The sequence below is a fragment of the Festucalex cinctus genome, chromosome 17 (genome assembly GCF_051991245.1).
Source record: "Festucalex cinctus isolate MCC-2025b chromosome 17, RoL_Fcin_1.0, whole genome shotgun sequence".
Taxonomy (NCBI): Eukaryota; Metazoa; Chordata; class Actinopteri; order Syngnathiformes; family Syngnathidae; genus Festucalex; species Festucalex cinctus.
Window position 1 is genome coordinate 412,347 of NC_135427.1, and position 20,225 is coordinate 432,571.

General features: G+C 42.3%; 1 protein-coding gene across 3 annotated transcripts in view; it reads left to right on the forward strand.

Annotated features, from left to right (window-relative positions):
• Positions 1–19,282, forward strand: part of ankfn1b (ankyrin repeat and fibronectin type III domain containing 1b) — a 154,950-nt gene extending 135,668 nt beyond the window's left edge. For all 3 annotated transcript variants that reach the window (XM_077503509.1, XM_077503510.1, XM_077503508.1), the window contains 12 exons: positions 3,119–3,226; positions 7,777–7,876; positions 8,595–8,727; positions 9,657–9,776; positions 9,848–10,063; positions 10,826–10,992; positions 12,457–12,607; positions 13,634–13,802; positions 13,887–14,053; positions 14,171–14,378; positions 15,875–16,599; positions 17,979–19,282. In XM_077503509.1, the coding sequence (XP_077359635.1) occupies positions 3,119–3,226; positions 7,777–7,876; positions 8,595–8,727; positions 9,657–9,776; positions 9,848–10,063; positions 10,826–10,992; positions 12,457–12,607; positions 13,634–13,802; positions 13,887–14,053; positions 14,171–14,378; positions 15,875–16,599; positions 17,979–18,278 (2,564 nt within the window). In that variant the 3' untranslated portion in view covers positions 18,279–19,282. The remainder of the gene's footprint in view (positions 1–3,118; positions 3,227–7,776; positions 7,877–8,594; positions 8,728–9,656; positions 9,777–9,847; positions 10,064–10,825; positions 10,993–12,456; positions 12,608–13,633; positions 13,803–13,886; positions 14,054–14,170; positions 14,379–15,874; positions 16,600–17,978) is intronic.
• The last annotated feature ends 943 nt before the right edge of the window (positions 19,283–20,225 follow it).

Genomic DNA, 20,225 nt, shown 5'->3' on the forward strand with positions numbered 1-20,225 from the left:
AAAGTTAGTATGTTTAAGACGTAGCTAGCTAGCTCTTAAACAACATCATGAGCTAGCGAGCATGTTATTGTTTCAAGAGCTAGCTAGGCAGCTTTTAAACTTTAGTTAGCTATCATGTTATTTTTTTTAAGAGCTAGTTAGCTCGTAAACTTGCTTAAGTGCTAGCTAGCTAGCTCGTTAAGAAGTTTAAAGTGAACAAGTGGAAGAGATGCCTATAGCTCTTAAACAACAACATGCAGCCATGTAATTAAATTAAAAGAGGTTATTATATAGTGTATGATAAAAAAAATAATATAATGTACAGTGTATAATTTAAAAAAAGCTTTTGTAGAATCTTTTACTTGAATATAGTATTATGAATTGCTACTTCTATTTTTGTTATTAACTATCGTATCTCTACTTCTACTTAAGTACATAATGTTAAGTAGTTTTGTCACCTCTGATGTGTACACGCATCACGGCTTTCCCACACGTTAAGCCGGCTGAGTCACTGTTCTCATTGGGCGATTCAAGCGTCATGCCTACGTACGTTTTGACATCATCGGCCGGGCCGACAGCTGGCCTTTCGGCGGGCCCGGCGGTGGGACACCCGCTGCTGACGTCAGAGAGTGTAACCGTAGCCCCGGGGCCCGATGTTTGGCGCCGGCCGACAAAAGAAGCTGGCCGGGTTCAGTCGAGCAGGTAACGGTGAAGTCATGCAACAACAGCTGAGGTGTTGAGGGCAGCGCAGCGTTGGCCCTCTTTTTCCCCGATCTGCAATTCATGCGCATTGGCACCCTCGTGGCACATCTGGAGGACACATGAACGCGTTTGTCCTCACTAGCCGTGTTTGTGTCTTCTTTTCGAGACTGGGCTTTCCCTCTCTCCTTTATTTTTCTCAACTGTCCACCTTCCTCCCGCTCTCCGAGCTAATTTCGATGTCGCGTGTTTGTGTTTTCCATTTGGGCCTACCACTGGAAATATTTGCATGTCTGTGCTGTAGCGCGCGGCGCGGCCCCAACAGTGGGGGCCTTATACCGGGCCGTGGACGCCCATTAAAGGGCCCGCTTGTCCTGTCTGGACAGGCACCTTTCCGGGAATAGAGCTCACCGTGTTTCGGACCCGCTCGCCCTCCGGGGGGCTCCAGGAGTGGGAGTTGGGGTGAGGGTGGTGCGTGATGGTACGAGAAAGGGGCGCGGGGGAGGTGGGTTTATCGCTGACACATCCTTCAGGGAGCAAGCGAGGGATGCAAAGCGTGCAGTCGTGCTGAAGGATCACTTTCTGTGTGTGGGGGCGTTTGGGGGTAGAAAGCGCGTGTCTGTGTGATTTCTCATGCAGGCCGAGATAGTGAATAGATTTTCAGTATTCTTTTAATGGAACGTACAGACTTTTCATTGAGGCATTCGTAAATGTCCTTTTACTACTTGTTTTTATTGCTTTGGGAGGCAAAGTGTGCTGTGTTATGTTCCAGCCATGGCGCTTGTGTGTGTGTGTGTCCGCATGTGTGCGCCGACTGTTCTCTGTGCGCACGGCTCTCCAAGTACTCTTAATATACGACTGTATCTGTTTGAGAAGCAGCTAATATAGAGGCCTAAATGTTTGAGGGTCCGAGGCAGCTTAAGCACCCAAAACTAGTAGAAGTGAAGCTCATTCGCTACAGTTTGTTTTTTCAACTCCAAAATGTTCAACCCAATCATATAATTTAAGAATGATGCTAACTTTATGCTAATTCATACAACAGTCAATCCCAAATAAGTACTTTTATTGGCCTCACAGGTGTTCTATACTATTAATTTGGTTAAATTGCATAATGTGTCAGCGGTTAGCTAACATTAATGTGTGTTGATAAAAATTTAGAGCCACGCAGATGGACATATTTCCCAAAGTATAAATGAGTAGAAGACATGTCACCGCACTGCAAACCTCCAGGTGTGTTTATGCGCTAAAATGCTAACGTGGCTAAGAAGCGTACAGTCTTTTTTTCGGACTACTTTTCGTAACTTTTGCTCATCATGGACTGGGCACTAAATGACTTAGTATTCATCCAAGAGTAGAAGAAAACGCCGACACTTTGGCCAGTCAGCATGTCATGCTAACGGCTAACGCTGGTGTACAAACAAATGATGATAATTTCTTGCCCCGTATAACTGTCAAATAAAAAAATGGCACTTGTAGACTTTTGAAGAAGCCTCGTGTTTATGACCAAAGATCACTTCCACTCTTACGCCAAACATGGATGAACGCAAATTAGCTTATTACGCTAATCATAAACAAACAGCCACTACTGTAACACACCAAGCAACATGCTTTTTGAGGAAGATGAAATTTCCCATGTATTATTTCAAGTGAAATCTCTTGACTCAAATCCAAGTAGAAAACCTGATATTGAGTGTATTCTTTCCACCGCCTTGTTTCGTCCGGCCCCGTCACAATCTCTCTGAGCATATTGAAGACAGTACATGCGAAGTTGTGTTTGTGACCCTCGCCACGCACAATGCAACACGCTCTATCCAGCCTGTTCTACATTGTGGCAAAGCAGTGTAATGTTAGCATTTGGAACAAAAAAATGGCCATCTGTCATGTTGGCAGGTTTGTCCTTAAGGCAGTGGGAAGTTTTGTGGAAATACAAAGACTGAATGTAACACCCGATAGGCCTTAATAACTCATGTGCCAGTTCAAAGAGTTTGCGCTGTGTACTACATGTCCTCTTTAGACCTGTGTAAGTAATGCTTGAAAGCGTATACAGACTGATGTTAAAATCATGTATTGTGAAAAGTAGAGGACGGTTTGCGATAACATGACACGCCTAATGTATCGTTTCACTGATCCATCTGGGAAAGGGGGGGGGGGGGGGGGACAAACTGCTTGAAAAAGAGTGTTCTGCAAGGTGATGTCTTTCACAGCCATTCAGATGAATCAAATCTGGTTAAGTAACACTTGAGTCCAGAACAGCCTAAATAATAGCAAATGTACGATTAACTTTTGGATGAAGAAAATTGAGTTGAAAGAAAAAAATCGGAAAATTTGAAAACAATGGCTCGCAATACCCAATTAAATGTTGAATACGTTTTTAAAAATAGTATCGTCACCCACAAAATTTCCGAATGATGATTTTCTTGTCCCTCTCTTCCGTCTGCAGGTTGGAGGGACGTCGACGGCCGCGCGCCCCGTCAAAGAGGCCAGAAGGAGGTTCTAGACCAGCTGCTGGCCCAAATAAAAGATGCCCATCAGAGCTGCGTCTGCCACGGTATAATAAACCCTTTAGATTGATTTATTGGCTGCTAAAAGACTCAGCAGTCACCCGATCCCCGCCATGATTTACTTGCTTGAAACCGCAGCCCTTTAAACCAATCAACTATGGATGAGCGTGTGATTTTTAATCCGCCTCAAGGTTTTATGATGGCATTAGATTTAACAAGGGGGAGTAGCAACTTTAAAACACGAGCGCTGCAAATATACTTGACCCGCGACGTGAAGGCGACTCCTTAGCGCTGACGTAGTGGCGTGAGCGCCGCTCGCCGCTCGTGACGTTAGCCCGCGACGCGTTTTGAGCAAACACATGGGGATTTTTTTTCGAGGCGCCATGGTAGCTCATGTTACAGAAAACATTCTGTGTAAACAAACGTGAGCGATGGACATCTGTATTTGTTTTGTTATTGTCATAAATCATTCTCGTAGCCAACATTAAAAAAAAAACAAAAAAAACAATTAAATGAAGCCATGTTAAGTTTATGAAGAAGCAAATTTGATTACTAATTCAATTACTTTTTGTGAATGTAATAAGTTACTATAACTAACTACATTTTTTCAAAGTAAAAAGTCACCAAGACAAATACAGTAAATGCTGAGTAACATACAAATGCCTGAAAAATGTAGCTCAAATGAAAGATTATTTTCTAAATACATTATGTTTGAAGATAATTGGTGAAATCGCATACAAGGACTGAAAAGTACTCATTTGTGGCAATAGCGTTAAACTGTTTTTTACCATTTCGGTTCTCCAGATTGTTTTTAAGAGGTGGGGGCCTGGCTAAAAGTTCGCTCAGTGACTTGAGCCCCGGGATGTGTCGACTCTATATAAGAACTTGACCACCTTTATTCGCATTAGCGCCGGCACAATTGTAATACACGGATAGCTAGCTAACTATGCTAACTCTTCCCTTTTGGATAGTGTGCTGGCATGACCACTTTAGAATGTCTCATTGAGTCGAACTTCATTTGTATAGCGCTTTTCAGACATCAAAATGCAACTAAAACTTCCCCACCAGCATGCACAATTCATTGGTTAAGGGGACATGGAGGGGCACAGAGAAACCATGTGAGGAAAAACACCCAAGGCGATCTCATCCACATTGAGAGGGATGACAGCTGATGATGACAGGAAGGAAAAGAGAACGAGGAGGGAACGGCGGGGGTTTCACACTGGTGTTGTCGTTTTAGAGTGCCTCGTTGTCACAGACATGAATACTAAACAAAGTAGCCCCCTATTTTTCTTGCGGTTACTCTTTTTACACTCCTCTCTATGTCAGATTTTTTCACTTCCCACCATTCCTTGATAGTACGTCAGGGGGCTGCGCACCCTGAAAGGCTGCCTCCGAAATAATACCCCCGCGTCTTTCCATGACTCAGCTTCCCCTCCCCGCTCACTGAATACCTCTCCCTTGGTGACAAAGTGCAGATGGGCTTCTCGCGCACTCAAACTGTTTATATCGCCAAACACTGGCGGCCGTAAGCTGCTCCCATAAGTGTCAAAAGCTGTCTACACTGACGCTTTTACATGACGGCCGACCGCATTCACCATTGACGGGCTCGTCCGGCGCTTTCTCTCCTAAACACTCTCGCCCACTTACGATTGTCCAGTGTGGATCGCTGGCGTATGAATGGAGGGACACTCGGTATAATAGTCAGTATTGAGCGCGCTAGCCGTTCTTCAGCCGACGGCTGATTGAGCTTGAAAGTTCAGCCACGGTAGCCAAGGTGCCGTGTCCTCGGGTCATGTTTGTTATTCCTGTTAGAGACGAGTTGTAGGCTGCAGTCGGGAGAGGGCATAAATTACGCTGACTTGCAGCAGTCTCGCGCACACACACAGAGCGCACGCCGCCACGGCAACACTCATTCCTGTCTACAGTAGTAGTCCATACATATGCACACTAGGTCTGGAACGGTTTTTGAAAACCGTTAAAACCGATCGGTTTAATGGTTTCGGTTTGGTCCTGTTTTGTCGCCCCAATGTGGCGCTCACTTCAACTCCACATAATGCAGACAAGTGCACAATCACAGTGTCACAGCAAACCTAAAAGGACCACATAACTAAATAATTAACACAGAACATGCACTTTAAACACTATTTCAAATCCTCAGTGCCGCAAAGCATGCTGGGAGTGCCTGCAGACTCCCAGCGACGCTACACCAATATGGCGTCCATGGTTACAGCGTGCCTCATACAGCGTCATATCCTTCTAGCGACAGCCAATCGTATTGCAGAAGGGCGGGTACAGCCTCGGAGGCTCCTCGGTTTCATGACGATGCTAGTGGGCTACTGGCGTTAGCTTCCTAAGGCATCGCTACAGAGTCTCCATTCATGCAAAGCAAGTTTTCTGGTACATAAAACGGACCTCGGAATTACACGTTCCTGGAAATCGCTAAGCTCATCATGACTGTGGTGTTTTGTTTCAAACGGGATCTTAGTTTAACCGGAGGATATTGAATGCTAGCATATAGCAAGCAGCTAGCTTAGTAGTAGTCCTCGATGCGCACACATCGTGTAGAGAGAGTAATAGTACATGAGATAACCATTCATCTATCCATATTCGATATGAATTGTGAGACATCTTTGTCTTATGTCCATCAAATACGACTTATTTAGTAATTTCATTTTATGATAGCATAATTGTAATTTGATCAGGAGCCAGTGTTTTCCAACCTGTGAAGCAAAGCACTTATTTTGATTAAGAAAAACCTCACGGTTAATCAGTAAACAAAAATAAAAAGTTTGCATACCGAAATACTGTAATTAACTTAATTTAGTCACAAATGTACTTTGTGTGAATTCTGGTCTTGTACAGTTCAACACAAAGCTGATATATTTGCTGGTAACCAGTAGGTTTTACCTTTTGCCATCCAATTGAGCAGTTATTTGTTATGCCTGCTACTATATTCCACTAGCATAAATAGAATAATAAAAACAATTTACTCATTTAAACCCCAAAAAACGTATAAAAAAACGTATAAATACGTTTTTGAGTACTTTGTCCTGCACTCCCAAAAACGTGTATTTTTTTTTTTTAAATGCTAGAGCATACACATCTTTGCTACAGCTTCTGACATGAATGCTTAAGGTAATGGTAGTTATGACAAAAAATGGCCAGCATGTGGCAGCAGAGTATAAGAGATCAGCCAGGGCCATGTTGCAACACTTTTTGCCAAGTTTTCAACAAGTTTGTGAATAATGATGAAACTTAGCTATATTTTAATGCTAATTGCTGCAAAACGGAAACAGTTGTTTTGGTTTTTTTCCTGATGAAAGAAGAGACTCTCATCTTTCTTTTGGTAGGTTCCATGTTTTTATAGCAATAGAACAGAATATTCTGTGGACCTTCCAAAATCAAGTAAAACAGCCGGGAGCGCATAGGGTTGCGTCAGTGAAAATGGAGTTAATAATATTAGTAATTAGCTGTGAATAATATACACCTTCACTTTTAACTCCAAGACATCCTTGATTTTTCTAAAACAGCAAACCAAACCGAAACCGAAAACCGTGAGCACAAAACCGAGCCGAACCGCCCCTAATACACGCGTACATAAAGATAGACGTAGATACACATTTTTGTGAACAGACATAAATATTGAAGCGCATGGCCGCCTCCCCAAAGCCCACGCCGCCCTCACCCCCTTGTCCAAACACAATTAATTAAACTGTGAAAGAGGCCTTGACTAACACTGGCACCCCAGCAGTCAGCCATACTTGTCTGTCTTACTCAGTGTCAAGCGCACACTGGAGAAAATCGGGTAAGGGTGGGGGGGTGTTTTTACTCCGCCTGGTCGTGTCCACCTGAAGGGAAAATTAGTTCTCTCGACTCCTGAATGAGGGGATTTATTGACTCTAAGTGGTCTGGGGGGGCGAAGGTATGATCACCTGGGAGGGGAGGGAATCGGCGCGGGGTGTCTAATGAGTCGGGAGGTGCGTTATCTCACCGACAGGCGCCCACGCAAACGCGGCGCGCACGCACACACAAACACCTCCCTCTCTCGCCTCCAACCCTCCCCGAAGGCCCACTAAAAATAAACACGTCCCCGCAGACTTAACTGACCTCCCTGTCAGTGAGTGGCGAAGGGTTAAGACGCACACAGACGCGCGCGCACACATGACTACGGCTCCTTGGCTCCACTCGCGTGGCCGTCGCTCAAGACGCGCCGCGCTCCACCGGCTAAAGTATGCGCAGGTAAACACGCAGGCACGCACGCAGTTAGTGTCCCTCTGGGACGTGCGAGCTTGTGGTTCCCTCAAGGCCCATAGTCTGCCGCTGGCTGTCAAATGGTGCCGCGCCGCTGGAGCGCACGAAATGTCAGAAAACATTCCACTTTGAGCGTGTTGTTGAACGTGTCAGGTTTGTTGTCAATTAGGTAACAGCCTGTCACCGGAGGAGATGTGTCGGGACAAGAGGTATTCATTGGTGGCAGCCAGTCAGAGTAATGGGCACAATTTGTCACAGCGAGCTGTTAAAAAAAAAAAACACACACACACATGCATACACATGCATACACAATGTCATTTATTCATTATTCTTGTCCTCACAGAACAGTGCAAAGCTCCCGCGCATGGCAGAAAACATTCCGTGTCCAAAAGTCTGCGTCATCTCTTTCAACCAAACAGCAAGTTTGTCAAAAGCTTGAAAAGGTAAATAAGGTTTGCGTGTTGAAATGTACACAATTGTTGTGGTGAAAATAAATCAATCAATAAGTAAATACAATTATTTGTTTTTATTCTAAACGTTTTTAACCTCAGGACCACATGAAACTAGACTAAGTGCAATTTCTGGAGAAATTGCGTGGGAATGCTGAACGCTAAGATTTGAATGCATGTGGAATGCTTATGAAGTAAATTGAGAGATAAATTTTGAAATTCTAACCTCCTGGTTACTGGACAATGCCAACTGTGCCACCAAGCAGTATCAGACACCTGGTAATGATAAGTTATATGTAATGGAAGTCGGTGTGGAAAGTGATACGAGTTCAATGTCTGTCCCATTGAAAATGAATGGGGAAAAGTTGATATTAAAATAAATGTATAATAAATGCATACAATTATTTGTTTTTATTCTAAACTTTTTTTTTCGCCTCAGGACCACATGAAACTAGACTAAGTGCAATTTCTGGAGAAATTGCGTGGGAATGCTGAAAGCTGAACGATAAGATTTGAATGCATGTGGAATGCTTATGAAGTAAATTGAGAGCTAAATTATGAAATTCTATTATGTAGGAATTGTTACGCGGCAAAGAAGCGTGGAGAATAAAAATCACAATAACATATCTGGGAATGCTTCAGTATTCCCACAATTATATTGTACACTATATCCTCTGTAGTCTCATCTGTAACAACTCTGTTTCCTTTCCAGAGGACTTTATCTGACGTCCATCTTCTACAGAGATGACAACATCTTGGTGACTCCCGAGGACCAGATTCCCATCGTGGAGGTTGAGGATTCCTACCCCAGCTCCCTCATGCAGGAGTTCCTTTGGTTTACAAAGGTACACACACTGTAGGCTTAAAATTTATATCACGTTATAGAGTTAATACCGTCACAAGAAAGAAAGAAAGAACTTCTCTTGGCAGCTTAATCCATTTGTATGCAGCATAACAGCTAAATGAAGCTTCACCATGTTGACTTTGAACTCAGGGTTCCAATAATTGACCCAAGTCTGTAGATCTCAGAGCCCTGCTGTGTTTGTATTCAATCAGCATTTCTTAAATATATACATTGCAATTTTAACATAACATTTCACATTTTCTGTTAGGTTGGCAATTAGCAAAACACCCCTGGCTGTACATTTGAGGCATGTGTAAAGGCCGAAGACGTACAAGAGTCTTAGTCAGTCCGAAACCTAAGAGAAAGTCCGCCATTTTGATTTTATGTTGAATTTGTCGCCATTTTTTTGGCCATTACTCAGACTCCTCCTAGAAAACGTATCCGATCGTCTGCAAACTTTGGGTGTTCCATCTAAAGATGTTTAAGACGAACAATTATGGAAAGCTTTTTATTTTGTGGCACGCTGTTGCCGTGGCAATTCGCCGTTTGCAAAGAGAACTGATTTTTTGTGTTTTGTTTTTTTGAAGCTTGCGGAAATCTAGGAGAATATATGAGATTTCACACGCACAAGGCCTGGAAAAATCTCATCCTATGCGCCTTTACACCAACGGCCACTTTTTAAAATGCTCACAGCTCTAGTTATTATTTATTTATCCCGGGGGGTGCTGGAGCCTATCTCAGCTGGCTTTGGGCAGTAGGCAGGGTATATCCTGAATTGTTTGCCAGGCAATCGCAGGGCACACAGAGACGAAGACCCACGCAGGCACGGGGAGAACATGCAAACAGCTCTCGTTATTATTTATTTATTTTCAAGAAATTACTCTTTCTACCAGTCCATGCTCAACAGAGGATATTTTACCAATTTTATAGGTATCCTACTTGTGGGAGGAGATTCCCTGGTTGCAGCAATGTCTGAATCCCACACAGTCATCTTGCTCGTGCACCCTGCAGACACGCCTCAAGATGCTCCAAGCCGTCTCTCATCTCCAGGTGGTGCTCCGAAATCTTTTCAATTCCGCCCGTCGCGGTGCATTCCTGACTGACGCGTTTCCGTCTCGCAGGGCATGCTGGGAACGCAGGACCTGGGTCAAGTGTATTTCGAGCCAATCAAGGACAAGCACGGCAACGCCCTGCTGGTGCTCCTGAAGGACATGAACGCTTCTCCCAACCTGGACGGCGTGCGCTGGATGCCGCTTTGCAAACTGCAGCTCCAACGCAAGTCCATCTCCTCCCCCGAGGAGCCCACCGCTCTGGACACGCTGCTCATCACGCTGCACGTACGTCGGCCGGACGCTGACGGGATTACGGCTCCGTTTTGGAAAAGTGGCTCTCTGTGTTTTTTTGTTTTGGATACGGGCTCGCTTCCATGACGTGTAGGAATGGCCAGGAGTGCTTGTGGTTTATATGAGGCTCATTCTCAGCGTCAACAAAACGGTTAGGAAAAGCCTTGCAGAATGGAATTCGATATGAGTTTTGGGAAGTTGCGCTAAACGCTGCAAGGACTCTCGATTGACTTTCGATTGAAATGAAAAACAATCACAAGTTTCTGTTTCCAGCTTACATTGAGAGAATGTTCGCTACAATAATAATAATCACCATCTCACCCGCTTCTTCTTCAAAGCTGCTCACTCAGGCACGTTCAAATTACAATTGGATGTGTTTATGATGGGCTCTCGCGTGTTTCTGGAACGACAAAATCTTCGGCCTGGAAGCAATTGTGCAGTTTTGTTTTGTTTGTAGAACTTATTAAAGTGGATGCCAGTGTTGCAAATACTGTACTGTCTCCAGCATAAGTAGATTTGGCCTTGTGGTTCCCAAACAATGGCAGACAATTCCCTTTTGGAGAAACCGCAGTTGACTGAAATACTTGCTTTGTGCTCCATTACCGCCAAACTGCATCGTGAAATACAGCAAAATACATTCGCGGCGGCCATTTTTGAAATGCGTCAAAGCCACTGGCAGGAAAACGGATGACAACAATAAGAACACCTCAAAGGATTATGATGAAACCCTCTTTATTTTCTTTTTCTATCCTACAGGAGAAGCTTGCTTATCACCGGCGGAGCAGGAAGCTTTTGTCTCCTGGCTTGTACCTGGGATATTTGAAGCTGTGCACCTCCGTGGAGCAGATCAGAGCGCTGGTGCCTCAGAAGCTCCCCAACGTCCTCTGCCACACCAAGATACGAGACAACAATAACGTCTCCAGGTTGGGATCCTTCTGTCAGTGATTTTTAAACCAGGAGTCAGGGAAGCCGCAGCTTAGAGAGCTGCGAAAATAATTTGGAGTAAATCGTGTCATTTGTTTCAAAATAGGGGCTGGCGTGCCAAAACAAAAACAAAAAAAATGCCACTGTAGCATAAATGCAGTCTGAACAATAACACTAGTACCTGATAATGATTCAGTAAAATGTATTGCACCTGAAAGTGAAATTTAAACCAAAAAAAGTACCTAAAAAGTGCATAAAAGCAAACAAATGTGTTGAAAAGTTACGTAAATGCAACTGAACTCTACTTGATGGAAAAGTACCAATAACGGGTATCGCTCCGATACCCGGCCTTATTTCAAGGTATCACAACGGCAGTCGCTTTATGATCAGGAATTAGAAATTACAATAACATTCGAAAATTGCCATTAATTTCATGCAGTTTTACTGAAAATGCTAAAACTGCTGGGTAAAAAATGACCCAATTTGGGTAAAAAACGGGACCGACCTGGTAACTAGCGTCAATTTGACCTAAGCTTCTGGCTTGTTTTGTACAAAACTATCCTTTTTTTTTTGTACAAAACAACCCAAAAATACATGAAAAGGGGACCGACCCACTACTTGGGTCATTGGTGGTCTCTGGGATAGCATTCCTCCCTGTGGTGTTGGCCGTCATTCCTCTCAGTGTGGGTGCCTTTCCTCACGGGGTTATTCTGTGCCCCGCTATGTTGTGGTTTGCGTGTGTGTCTGTGCGTACGATCATGGGGATATGGATGGGAGGGATGGCTTTTTCTTTTTATTGTATGATGGATGTTTACATTTTCCAGCACTTTGAGATGCATTTGAATGTATGAAAGGTGCTATATAAATACAGTTTGATTTTATTTGATTTTCACCAACTTTCTGGGTCATTTTGTACTAAGCAACCCAACTTGTTTTGTGTTGTTTTGTACTAAGCAACTCAATTTTTTGTCCAAAACAACCCAAAAAATTGCTGTCATGGATGACAACCCAACCTTGGGTTGATTTGTTGAAACACAACAACCCAAAGCTGGGTTTTTGTTTCAAGACAACCTCGTTTTTTTGTGTTATTTTGTACAAAAAATCAGGTTGCTTAGTACAAAACAACAGAAAAAAAATGTCAAACTGACCCAAGTAGCGGCTCAATCCAATCTTTGACCCTAAACCACCCAAACTGGGTTGTCTTGAAATAAAAACACAAAAACTCAACTTTGGTTTATTTTGTTTCAAGACAACACCATTTTTGGGGTTGTTTTATGCAAAAATAATTGGGTTGCTTAGTGCAAAACAACCCAAAACGTAGTCACGGGTCGGTCCAATTTTTGACCAAAATTTGGTTATTTTTGACCCAGCAGTTTTAAGGGTGTACGAAACAAACCAGAGGTCCCTTGACACAAGTCTCTCCGCAACATTTCATTTTTTAAGTTTTGCATGCGTTTCTTCAGAGATGAGTGGCATTGGCTGCAGGCCCTCAGCTCCCTGGAAGAGCCGACGGAGACGGAGGCCAGCTCGCAGGGATCGCCGCCGCCCCTCCTGCACGACCTGCGTAGCGCCATCAAGGATCTGATCGCCCACATCAACGTCCCCGGCAACCAGGTCAGAGCGAGGCCTGCGCTGTGTGGGCCTTCATGACAATACACATTAGCGTTCATTGTCTGGGAAACATTCGAACCCGCAAAGCTTCATTCCGATGGGGTTCTGGTCACTTCTGGTTAGACCGCCAACTCCCATGGGTTGTGGAATGGAACTGCAATTTCCCGTAAATTGCTTTGTTTTATTTATTTATTTATTTTTTATGTTTTTTTTTTTTTTATCCATCCATTTTCTTAACCGCTTACTCCTCACAAGGGTCGCAGTTTTTATTTTTATTTAATATTTATTTATTTATTTATTTTTGCATTTTCTCAACACAGTCAACACCAAGGTTATTATAAATTTTGAATTTTTCATTTAGTTTTGAATTTTGTTTTTTAAATTTAGTTAGTTTTAATTGGTTTTCAGGGTGGTTCTGTTAGTTTTTATTAGTTTTATTTATTTAATAAATTCTTCGTTTTAGTTTAGTTTTGGTTAGTTTTATTTTTTATTTATTTTTTTTCATTTTTTTTAAATGTATATTACTTGTGCGCAATATTTAAAAAAACACACACCATAAGCTGAAGGTGCTTTTCTATTGGCTGCTGCTAGATGACGTCATTTCTGTGTGACACACTTTCAGACGTCCTTTTTTCCGGTTAATATCAAAATAAATCTACTTTAAATCACATTTAAAATCCTCCCCAAAGGCTCATGCATTAAATTAATTACCAAAGACTAAAACGAAGGACATTCTTGCTGTAATTATAGTTAGTTTTAGTTAGTTTTGTAAACATAAAATGTTTCAGTTAGTTTTCGTTTTTATTTTATTTCGTTCACGAAATTTTTTAATTTTAGTTTTAGTTTTTTCGTTAGTTTTAGTAACTAAAATAACCTTGGTCTACACAAGATAAGCAACCTGACTAAATAAATGTAATTAATAATATAATAAATTAATTTCCCCCCCAAAAAATTCTAATTTATACTCCGGAGCAACTTGTAGTCGAAAAATCTGGTGTATATATAAACAGGTTTTCTGTTTGTCTCCAGGCGCAGGACTTCCGGATTTACACCCAGGAAGTGTTGGAGTTTGGAGACAAGGTTTCCTTCCTTCTCCTCCTGCCTCCTTGCGACGAAGTGTGCACAGCTCCCGGTCAGAATAATCCGTACTCGCCCCGCTCCGGCTTCCTGACGCTGCCGCTGCAGATTTTTGAACTGGGTGAGCGAGCGATATTTTGAAAAGTGGCTTGATTCGCTGCGACGAACTCCGTTAATTGACCTTCTCCGCTTCTTCCCCCACCAGTCCACTTTAACGCCTATTGCCCCGGTTTCATCGGCCAGTACTGCCGGGTGTCCGCCTTGCTGGAGCTGGAGTCGCTCATGTCCCAGCAGGCCCTGAGGGAGGCTTTCTCTGAAGACGAGCTCGCCGCCGCCAAGAAGAAGCACCAGCAGCTTCAAGAGCACGTTCAGGTACAGAACTCAACCAGAAATCCGGTAACATGACTTGAGTCACCAATGTTAGGACTTGCTTGAAATTCAAAGTGAAGATTTGTGCGGCTTAATCCCACGTCCGCTTCATTACGCCAGCAAATGGAGGAGGTGTGGCGTGACGCCAGGTGGATCATGGAGGCCTTGCAGTACGCTCGCTACAAACAGCCGACTGGCGGCATCTCCATCAGCGGCTTGATCGACTTCTCCAAGGAAGTGATGCCTGACAAGCCGACCTCCACCTCCTCCCAGCCCGACTTCGTGCCGTCCCCCTTGCCTTCGCCGGAACCTTGCCGCAAGCACTCAGGTCTGACTGTGAGAACAGTTGGGTCAAAAATAACCCAATATGGGTCAAAAAGGGACTGACACAATTTTCTGGGTTATTCAGTTTCCCGAGAAATTAGGTTGCTTAAATTAATTTTATTTAATTTCACCACCTTTTTGCTAAAATAACTCAAAAGGTTTGGGTAAAAAAAAATAACCCAAATTGGGTAAAAGAAAAAAAAAAAAAAAAGGGGGACTGACCCAAATTTTTGGGTTATTCAATTTACCCAAAAATTAGGTTGCTGAAATTAATTTTATTTTATTTAACTAACAAAACAAACAAAACAAATTGGGTTCAAAAAAAAAAAAAAAAAAGACTGACCCAACGTTTGGGGTTCAATTTATCCAAAAATTAGGTTGCTTAAATTATTTTTTATTTAATTTAACCAACTTTTTACTAAAATAACTCAATGTTTGGGTAAAAAAAAATAACCCAAATTGGGTAAAAGAAAAAAAAAAAAAAAGGGGGACTGACCCAAATTTTTGGGTTATTCAATTTACCCAAAAATTAGGTTGCTGAAATTAATGTTATTTTATTTAACTAACTTTTTGCTAAAATAACTCAAAAAGTTTGGGTAAAAAAAAAAAAAAAAACCAAATTGGGTAAAAAAAATAAATAAATAAAAATAGGGACTGACCCAAAGTTTTGGGTTATTCAATTTACCCAAAAATTAGGTTGCTTAAATTAATTTTATTTAATATGATCCAACTTTTTGCTAAAATAACTCAAAAAGTGGAGTCAAATCATTTTTGAGCCAGTTCAAATGGGTTATTCTATTCAGTTAACTCAAAAAAAAAAAAAAATGGTGAAAAATGCGTGAAATAACTTTTTTTGTTATTTAACTTTTTGGGTTCAATAACTCAATCAGTCAGTTTTTTTTTGTTTTTTTTTAACCCAAACGTTTTGAGTCCAATCCGATTCCTTCTCGATTCTCACTGGTTGAGTGAATGAAACAATTGTTTACTAGGAATCAAATTACGGAAACTGGCTGTATTTTTGATTCCCATCCCTGAACATAACATTTTTAAAAAGTAAAGATCTGAAAAATATTAATCACAATTATTTTGGTAATAATTGATATCACGATTAGGATGATCTTTTTTTTTTTTTTTTTTTTTTTTTTAGTACAAAAGAATAAAATGTTTAAAGGTAAAAAATATTCAGTCAAAGGAGTAAAACATTAAGACAAATAAAATTATTTGAAACAGTATAATTATGCAGATTTCTTTTGGATGAAACAAAATTTAATAGTTATTTTTAAATTTAAAAAAAGGGGCACATGTATAAGTTTAAACAACTCAGTATTAATATATATATATATATATTTTTTTACGAGTATGCTGATTTTGTAATTGTGGAGTGTAAGTATTGAAATTGTAATTGAATTACCATTAATTGCACAGCCCGAGAGCTGAGTATTTTCTGGATGCACTGTACATTTGAGTTTGAAACATGTTTTAAAAATGTTTCCTGTTCAGACTTCGCAGGCCTGTCGGACGAGGAGGGCTCCTCCGAGGTCTTCCTCACCACCGACAGCGACTACGACTCCAGTCGGGCCCAGAGCCCCCGCGAGCTGGACCTGCTGCCCCCGTCCCCGCTCTCCACCTCCGCGCCCCTGGAGCCCCGCGGCTTCCTCCGCAGCGACGGCAGCGGCTCGGGCGTCGCGCTCGGCCGAAGCGGACAAGGGGGCGGAAGCGGAGCCCTGAGGGACTCCACGCCCGACGTCCTGCAGGCGTCGGAGCAGCAGCGAGGCCGCGAACTCGGCAGGTGCGGCGGCGGCGGCGTCTGCCGCGGGGGCGAGCGGCGGCGGGGCCCGCCCGAGCTTTTTGACAGCGACTTCATCCTGCCGAGCCGGCAGATTGAGCTGTTGCACATCACGGAGAAGCGGCAGGCCTTCTGCGTGCGCACCAGCAGCCTGGAGTTCCCCTCGGCCGCGTCCGCCAACCAGCAGTCGAACCCGCAGCGCGCGTCGTCGCCGGCCGCCTCGCCGCGGCGACGTTGGCACAGGCCGTCGTCGGTGGACCGCTGCTGTTCGGCGGAACGCGGCCCGCAGCAGCGCCCGCCCGCGCGGACGCTATCGGAGGACAGCGGCACCCAGCAGCTCTCGTCCCCGCGGCCGGCAGCCCACAGGAAAAGCTCCCACGCCACGCTTAGAGTTTACCCGCAATACCGCACGGGCCTCCCCAAGGAGACCAGTGTCAAGGTATGTGGAAAATTTATGGTTAACATTTTTTATCGTAATTAATCGTGTGACTTTAACAGCTAACTCATAATTAATCACAAAAACTGTACAATCAATTTTTTTTTTATTTTTTTTTTTACAAGTTTTCATGCTTTTGTTAACATAAAAATGAAAAAAAAAAATCGAAATATGGCTGCATCTTTTAGTCATTGATAGAGTAATTTCATAATTCATAAAATTGAGTTAAAATTAAAAAGATGTACAGTAAAAAACGAGTGTGTTGGTCATTTTTCTGCGACTAGATGGCAGAATTGCATTTGTAAGACGGTGACAGCTCAGTTAATTTTTCTTTACATATTAAGAACGATCTAATCTTTGACATGAAGTAACTTTCTGCACATTTTTAAAATTGTAAAATACAGCTTGAACCCAATCTCCACAAATTATGCATGCAGCCGTTTTACTGGATTTTGTCTGATTTTGCAAGACCCACAGAATATTGTGTTCTTTTTGCTATAAATAATAGAACCTACCAAACGAAAGTTTAAAGTATATTTGCATCTGTTTCCGTTTTGCAGCAATTAGCATTCGAATATAGCTAAGTTTCATCATTATTCACAAATATGTTGAGCATTGTGGGGAAACATCTCGTTTTCAACATGGCCCTGGTTGATCTCTTATACTCTGTTGCCACCTGCTGGCCGTTTTTGTAGTTACTACCATTTTTTTCACCCATTTGCTGCAGTTGAGAGGCTGCATCAAAGTCTTCTGTATTAGCATTTAAAAAAAAAAAAAAAAAAACATATAAATACGTCTTCGGGACACTTAAAACGTATTTGCAAATGAGTTCAATTTATAACTGCCAAATTTTTGACATGGGCGTGTCATTAATCGCACGTTCACTAAAGCAACCCCGTTCCCTGTTTTACTGGATTTGGACTGATTTTGCAAGGCCCACAGAATATTGTGTTCTGCTGCTATAAAAACATGGAATCTACCAAAAGAAAGTTTAGTCTCTTCTTTCATCAGGATAAAAAAAAAGTAAAAGCATATTTGCATCTGTTTCCATTTTACAATTTTCACCATTATTCACAATGTGTCGAAAACATTGATGAAAAGAGCTTGTTGCAACGTGGGCCTGGTTGATCTTTTATACTCTGCTGCCACCTGATGGTCAAATTTTGTAATAAGTACCATTGCTTTAAGTGACCTCTTCAGGTCAGAGGCTGCATCAAAGCCTCAAAACCTAAGCATAAGGAGAAGGGAAAAAAAACACACACAAAAACGTATAAATACGTCTTTGGGAGCAAATGAGTTAAATTAACGCAAAATGAATGCACTCATTTTGACACCACCAATTTCCCGAAAATTGAAATGACGTCCTTCTGTCTTGCTCCTAGCTTTGCGTGACTCCATGCACGTCAGCGGGCGAGATGGTCCAACTGGTGGTGCAAGAGATGAACCTGGTGTCCCGGCGAATGTTCGGCGGCGGCGGCGATCCGGATGAGGACGCGTTTTACGGGCCCGAACAGCTGAAGCACTTTGGCCTGGTGCTTGTGGTGGACGAGCGGGAAAAGTGGCTGCGGGACGACTTCTGCCCCCTGGAGCTGCAAAACCCCTGGCTGAGGGGTAAGTTGTGCGTGCGCATTAAGGCCTACTCGCCCCTCGCTCTCAAACACGGACGAGCCACCACGGTGTGACGCTTTCAAAGACTGCGTTATTTTCAAATGATTTTTCTTCTGAGAAACGAAACAAACTCTTCGAAAACGATGCAGACTTCCGTGGAAGACTGTCTTGTAGCCTTGCGTCCACATCAAGTGTAAAGTCGACACACTGTAGCTCCAACGTCGGATCTTGTAAATAAAAAAAAAAAAAAAAAAAAATGAGCTCAAACCAGCAAATTTGCAGATTCAAAACAACAAGCAATACTTTTTGTTTTTTGACGAGCATCTTCCAAAAGTTGTGCTTCTTTAGAAATCGTGTCATGCCGTGCTAAAAAAAGTTGACCAGTTCAGTGTTTTGCTGTTTTGATATTACCCACAGTGCACCAGGAAGCGGTGCTCATCCTTCCCCACCAAAGGACTTGAAAGGTGCTTTTCTTTTCAGAGGGGTGACAATAAGTTTAAAAAAAAAAAAACTTTCTGGGACAAACCACAAAGAAGCTCCTGACATTCTCCACATTCCGTTCAAACTGTTTACAACTCTCACTGGGATTGCAATTTTTCGGGACAAAAAAAAAAGAAGGCTTTTTTCCATGCTCGGTGAAATAATTGTAGCAAGGGGAGGTGGTTGCCATGACAACCTCCGTCGCTCACTTGAAAGTGTTTACAAAGTTTACTAAAAGAACAAAACGTGTGCTTTTGTGCTTCTACTGTATGTTGGGAAAAAAATGGTTTCAAATTGTGTATTCGGTTTTAACGTTGGCTGTTGTGTTAGCGCTTAGCTTCTTTTGTTGTTTTTTTTTTGTATGAGGGCCAATTGCAAAAACAAAAAAAAAAGAAAAGAAAAAGGACGACTATGTAAATAGAGAGTAGAGCAGATGTTGAATGTATCGTATGTAAAAGAAAGCAGAGGAGCGTCGAAACGTGTTTGCTAGCCTCGTGTTTACAAGCTGTCGGTGGACTCATGAAGGAGACGTCACGTCACTTTTTTGCTAAAATCTATTTTTATTCAACAATAAATGAATATGACAGAAGGAAAACTACGCATTCTCTTGTGGCTTTCTTCCGGAAACACATTTCGTGTCGCGCCACCTTTTTGTCTCAAGAACACTTTTTGGCAAGCTGCAGCCTTTACAAATGTGCGATGGATCGCTTTTTCTCCGGGCCGTATTGTCTTGATTTCCTCCAAGAAGCTCCGTGTGAGGAGCGGAACGCTTCCGCTTCGTTTGCAATCATGAACTCAGTTCACTCAAATCGAGTTGACTAATGGAATCGTTACTAATTTGTAGATTAAGTCATTCATTTTCTGAAATTAATCCAAATGCTAGTCAAGTGTTTGGCGACAGGTGCACTGGCGACCAATCAATTGTTTGGCTATGTCTGGTCTGACATTGACTGGCGACCATTCATTTCTGACCAATATTAGAGCTGTTAATTACACTTTTTTAATCAGATTAATCACATCTCAAAATTTTGATTAATCGCGATTAATCGCTTAATTAAAAAGGCTTTTTTTAATCAACATTTTTTGCTCGCCAAATTTAAAATACACTTCTTATGTGTTAATTTCTTCGACATTTAATGTTAAGAGGACGTCTCATCCTCCTCTTTTTCTCATCAGTTAATTACTTGCATAATTTAAAGTGGGAAAAAAATGACCCCAATAGTTTGACATGAGCGAATATTCTGAATGTCACACGCAAACATTTATTCAATGCTTCACTTCACTAAATGATTAGTTTCAGTTTTATAGTTTTGTTTTGTTTGTTTTTTTCCCATATGTATATATGGCTATACAGTCTTACTTATATTATATAGATATTGCACTCTATATATTACAAGTGACCAGTTTTGGGTGCATCCCACCTCTCACCCAAAATCATCCAAGATGACGAGAGAGTTTTCAAACATTCCAACAGGACCGTCGCGCTACGCGGGCGCACGTCGAGTGTTGCGCGTTGACGTGGATCGCAGACCGGAGCCTCG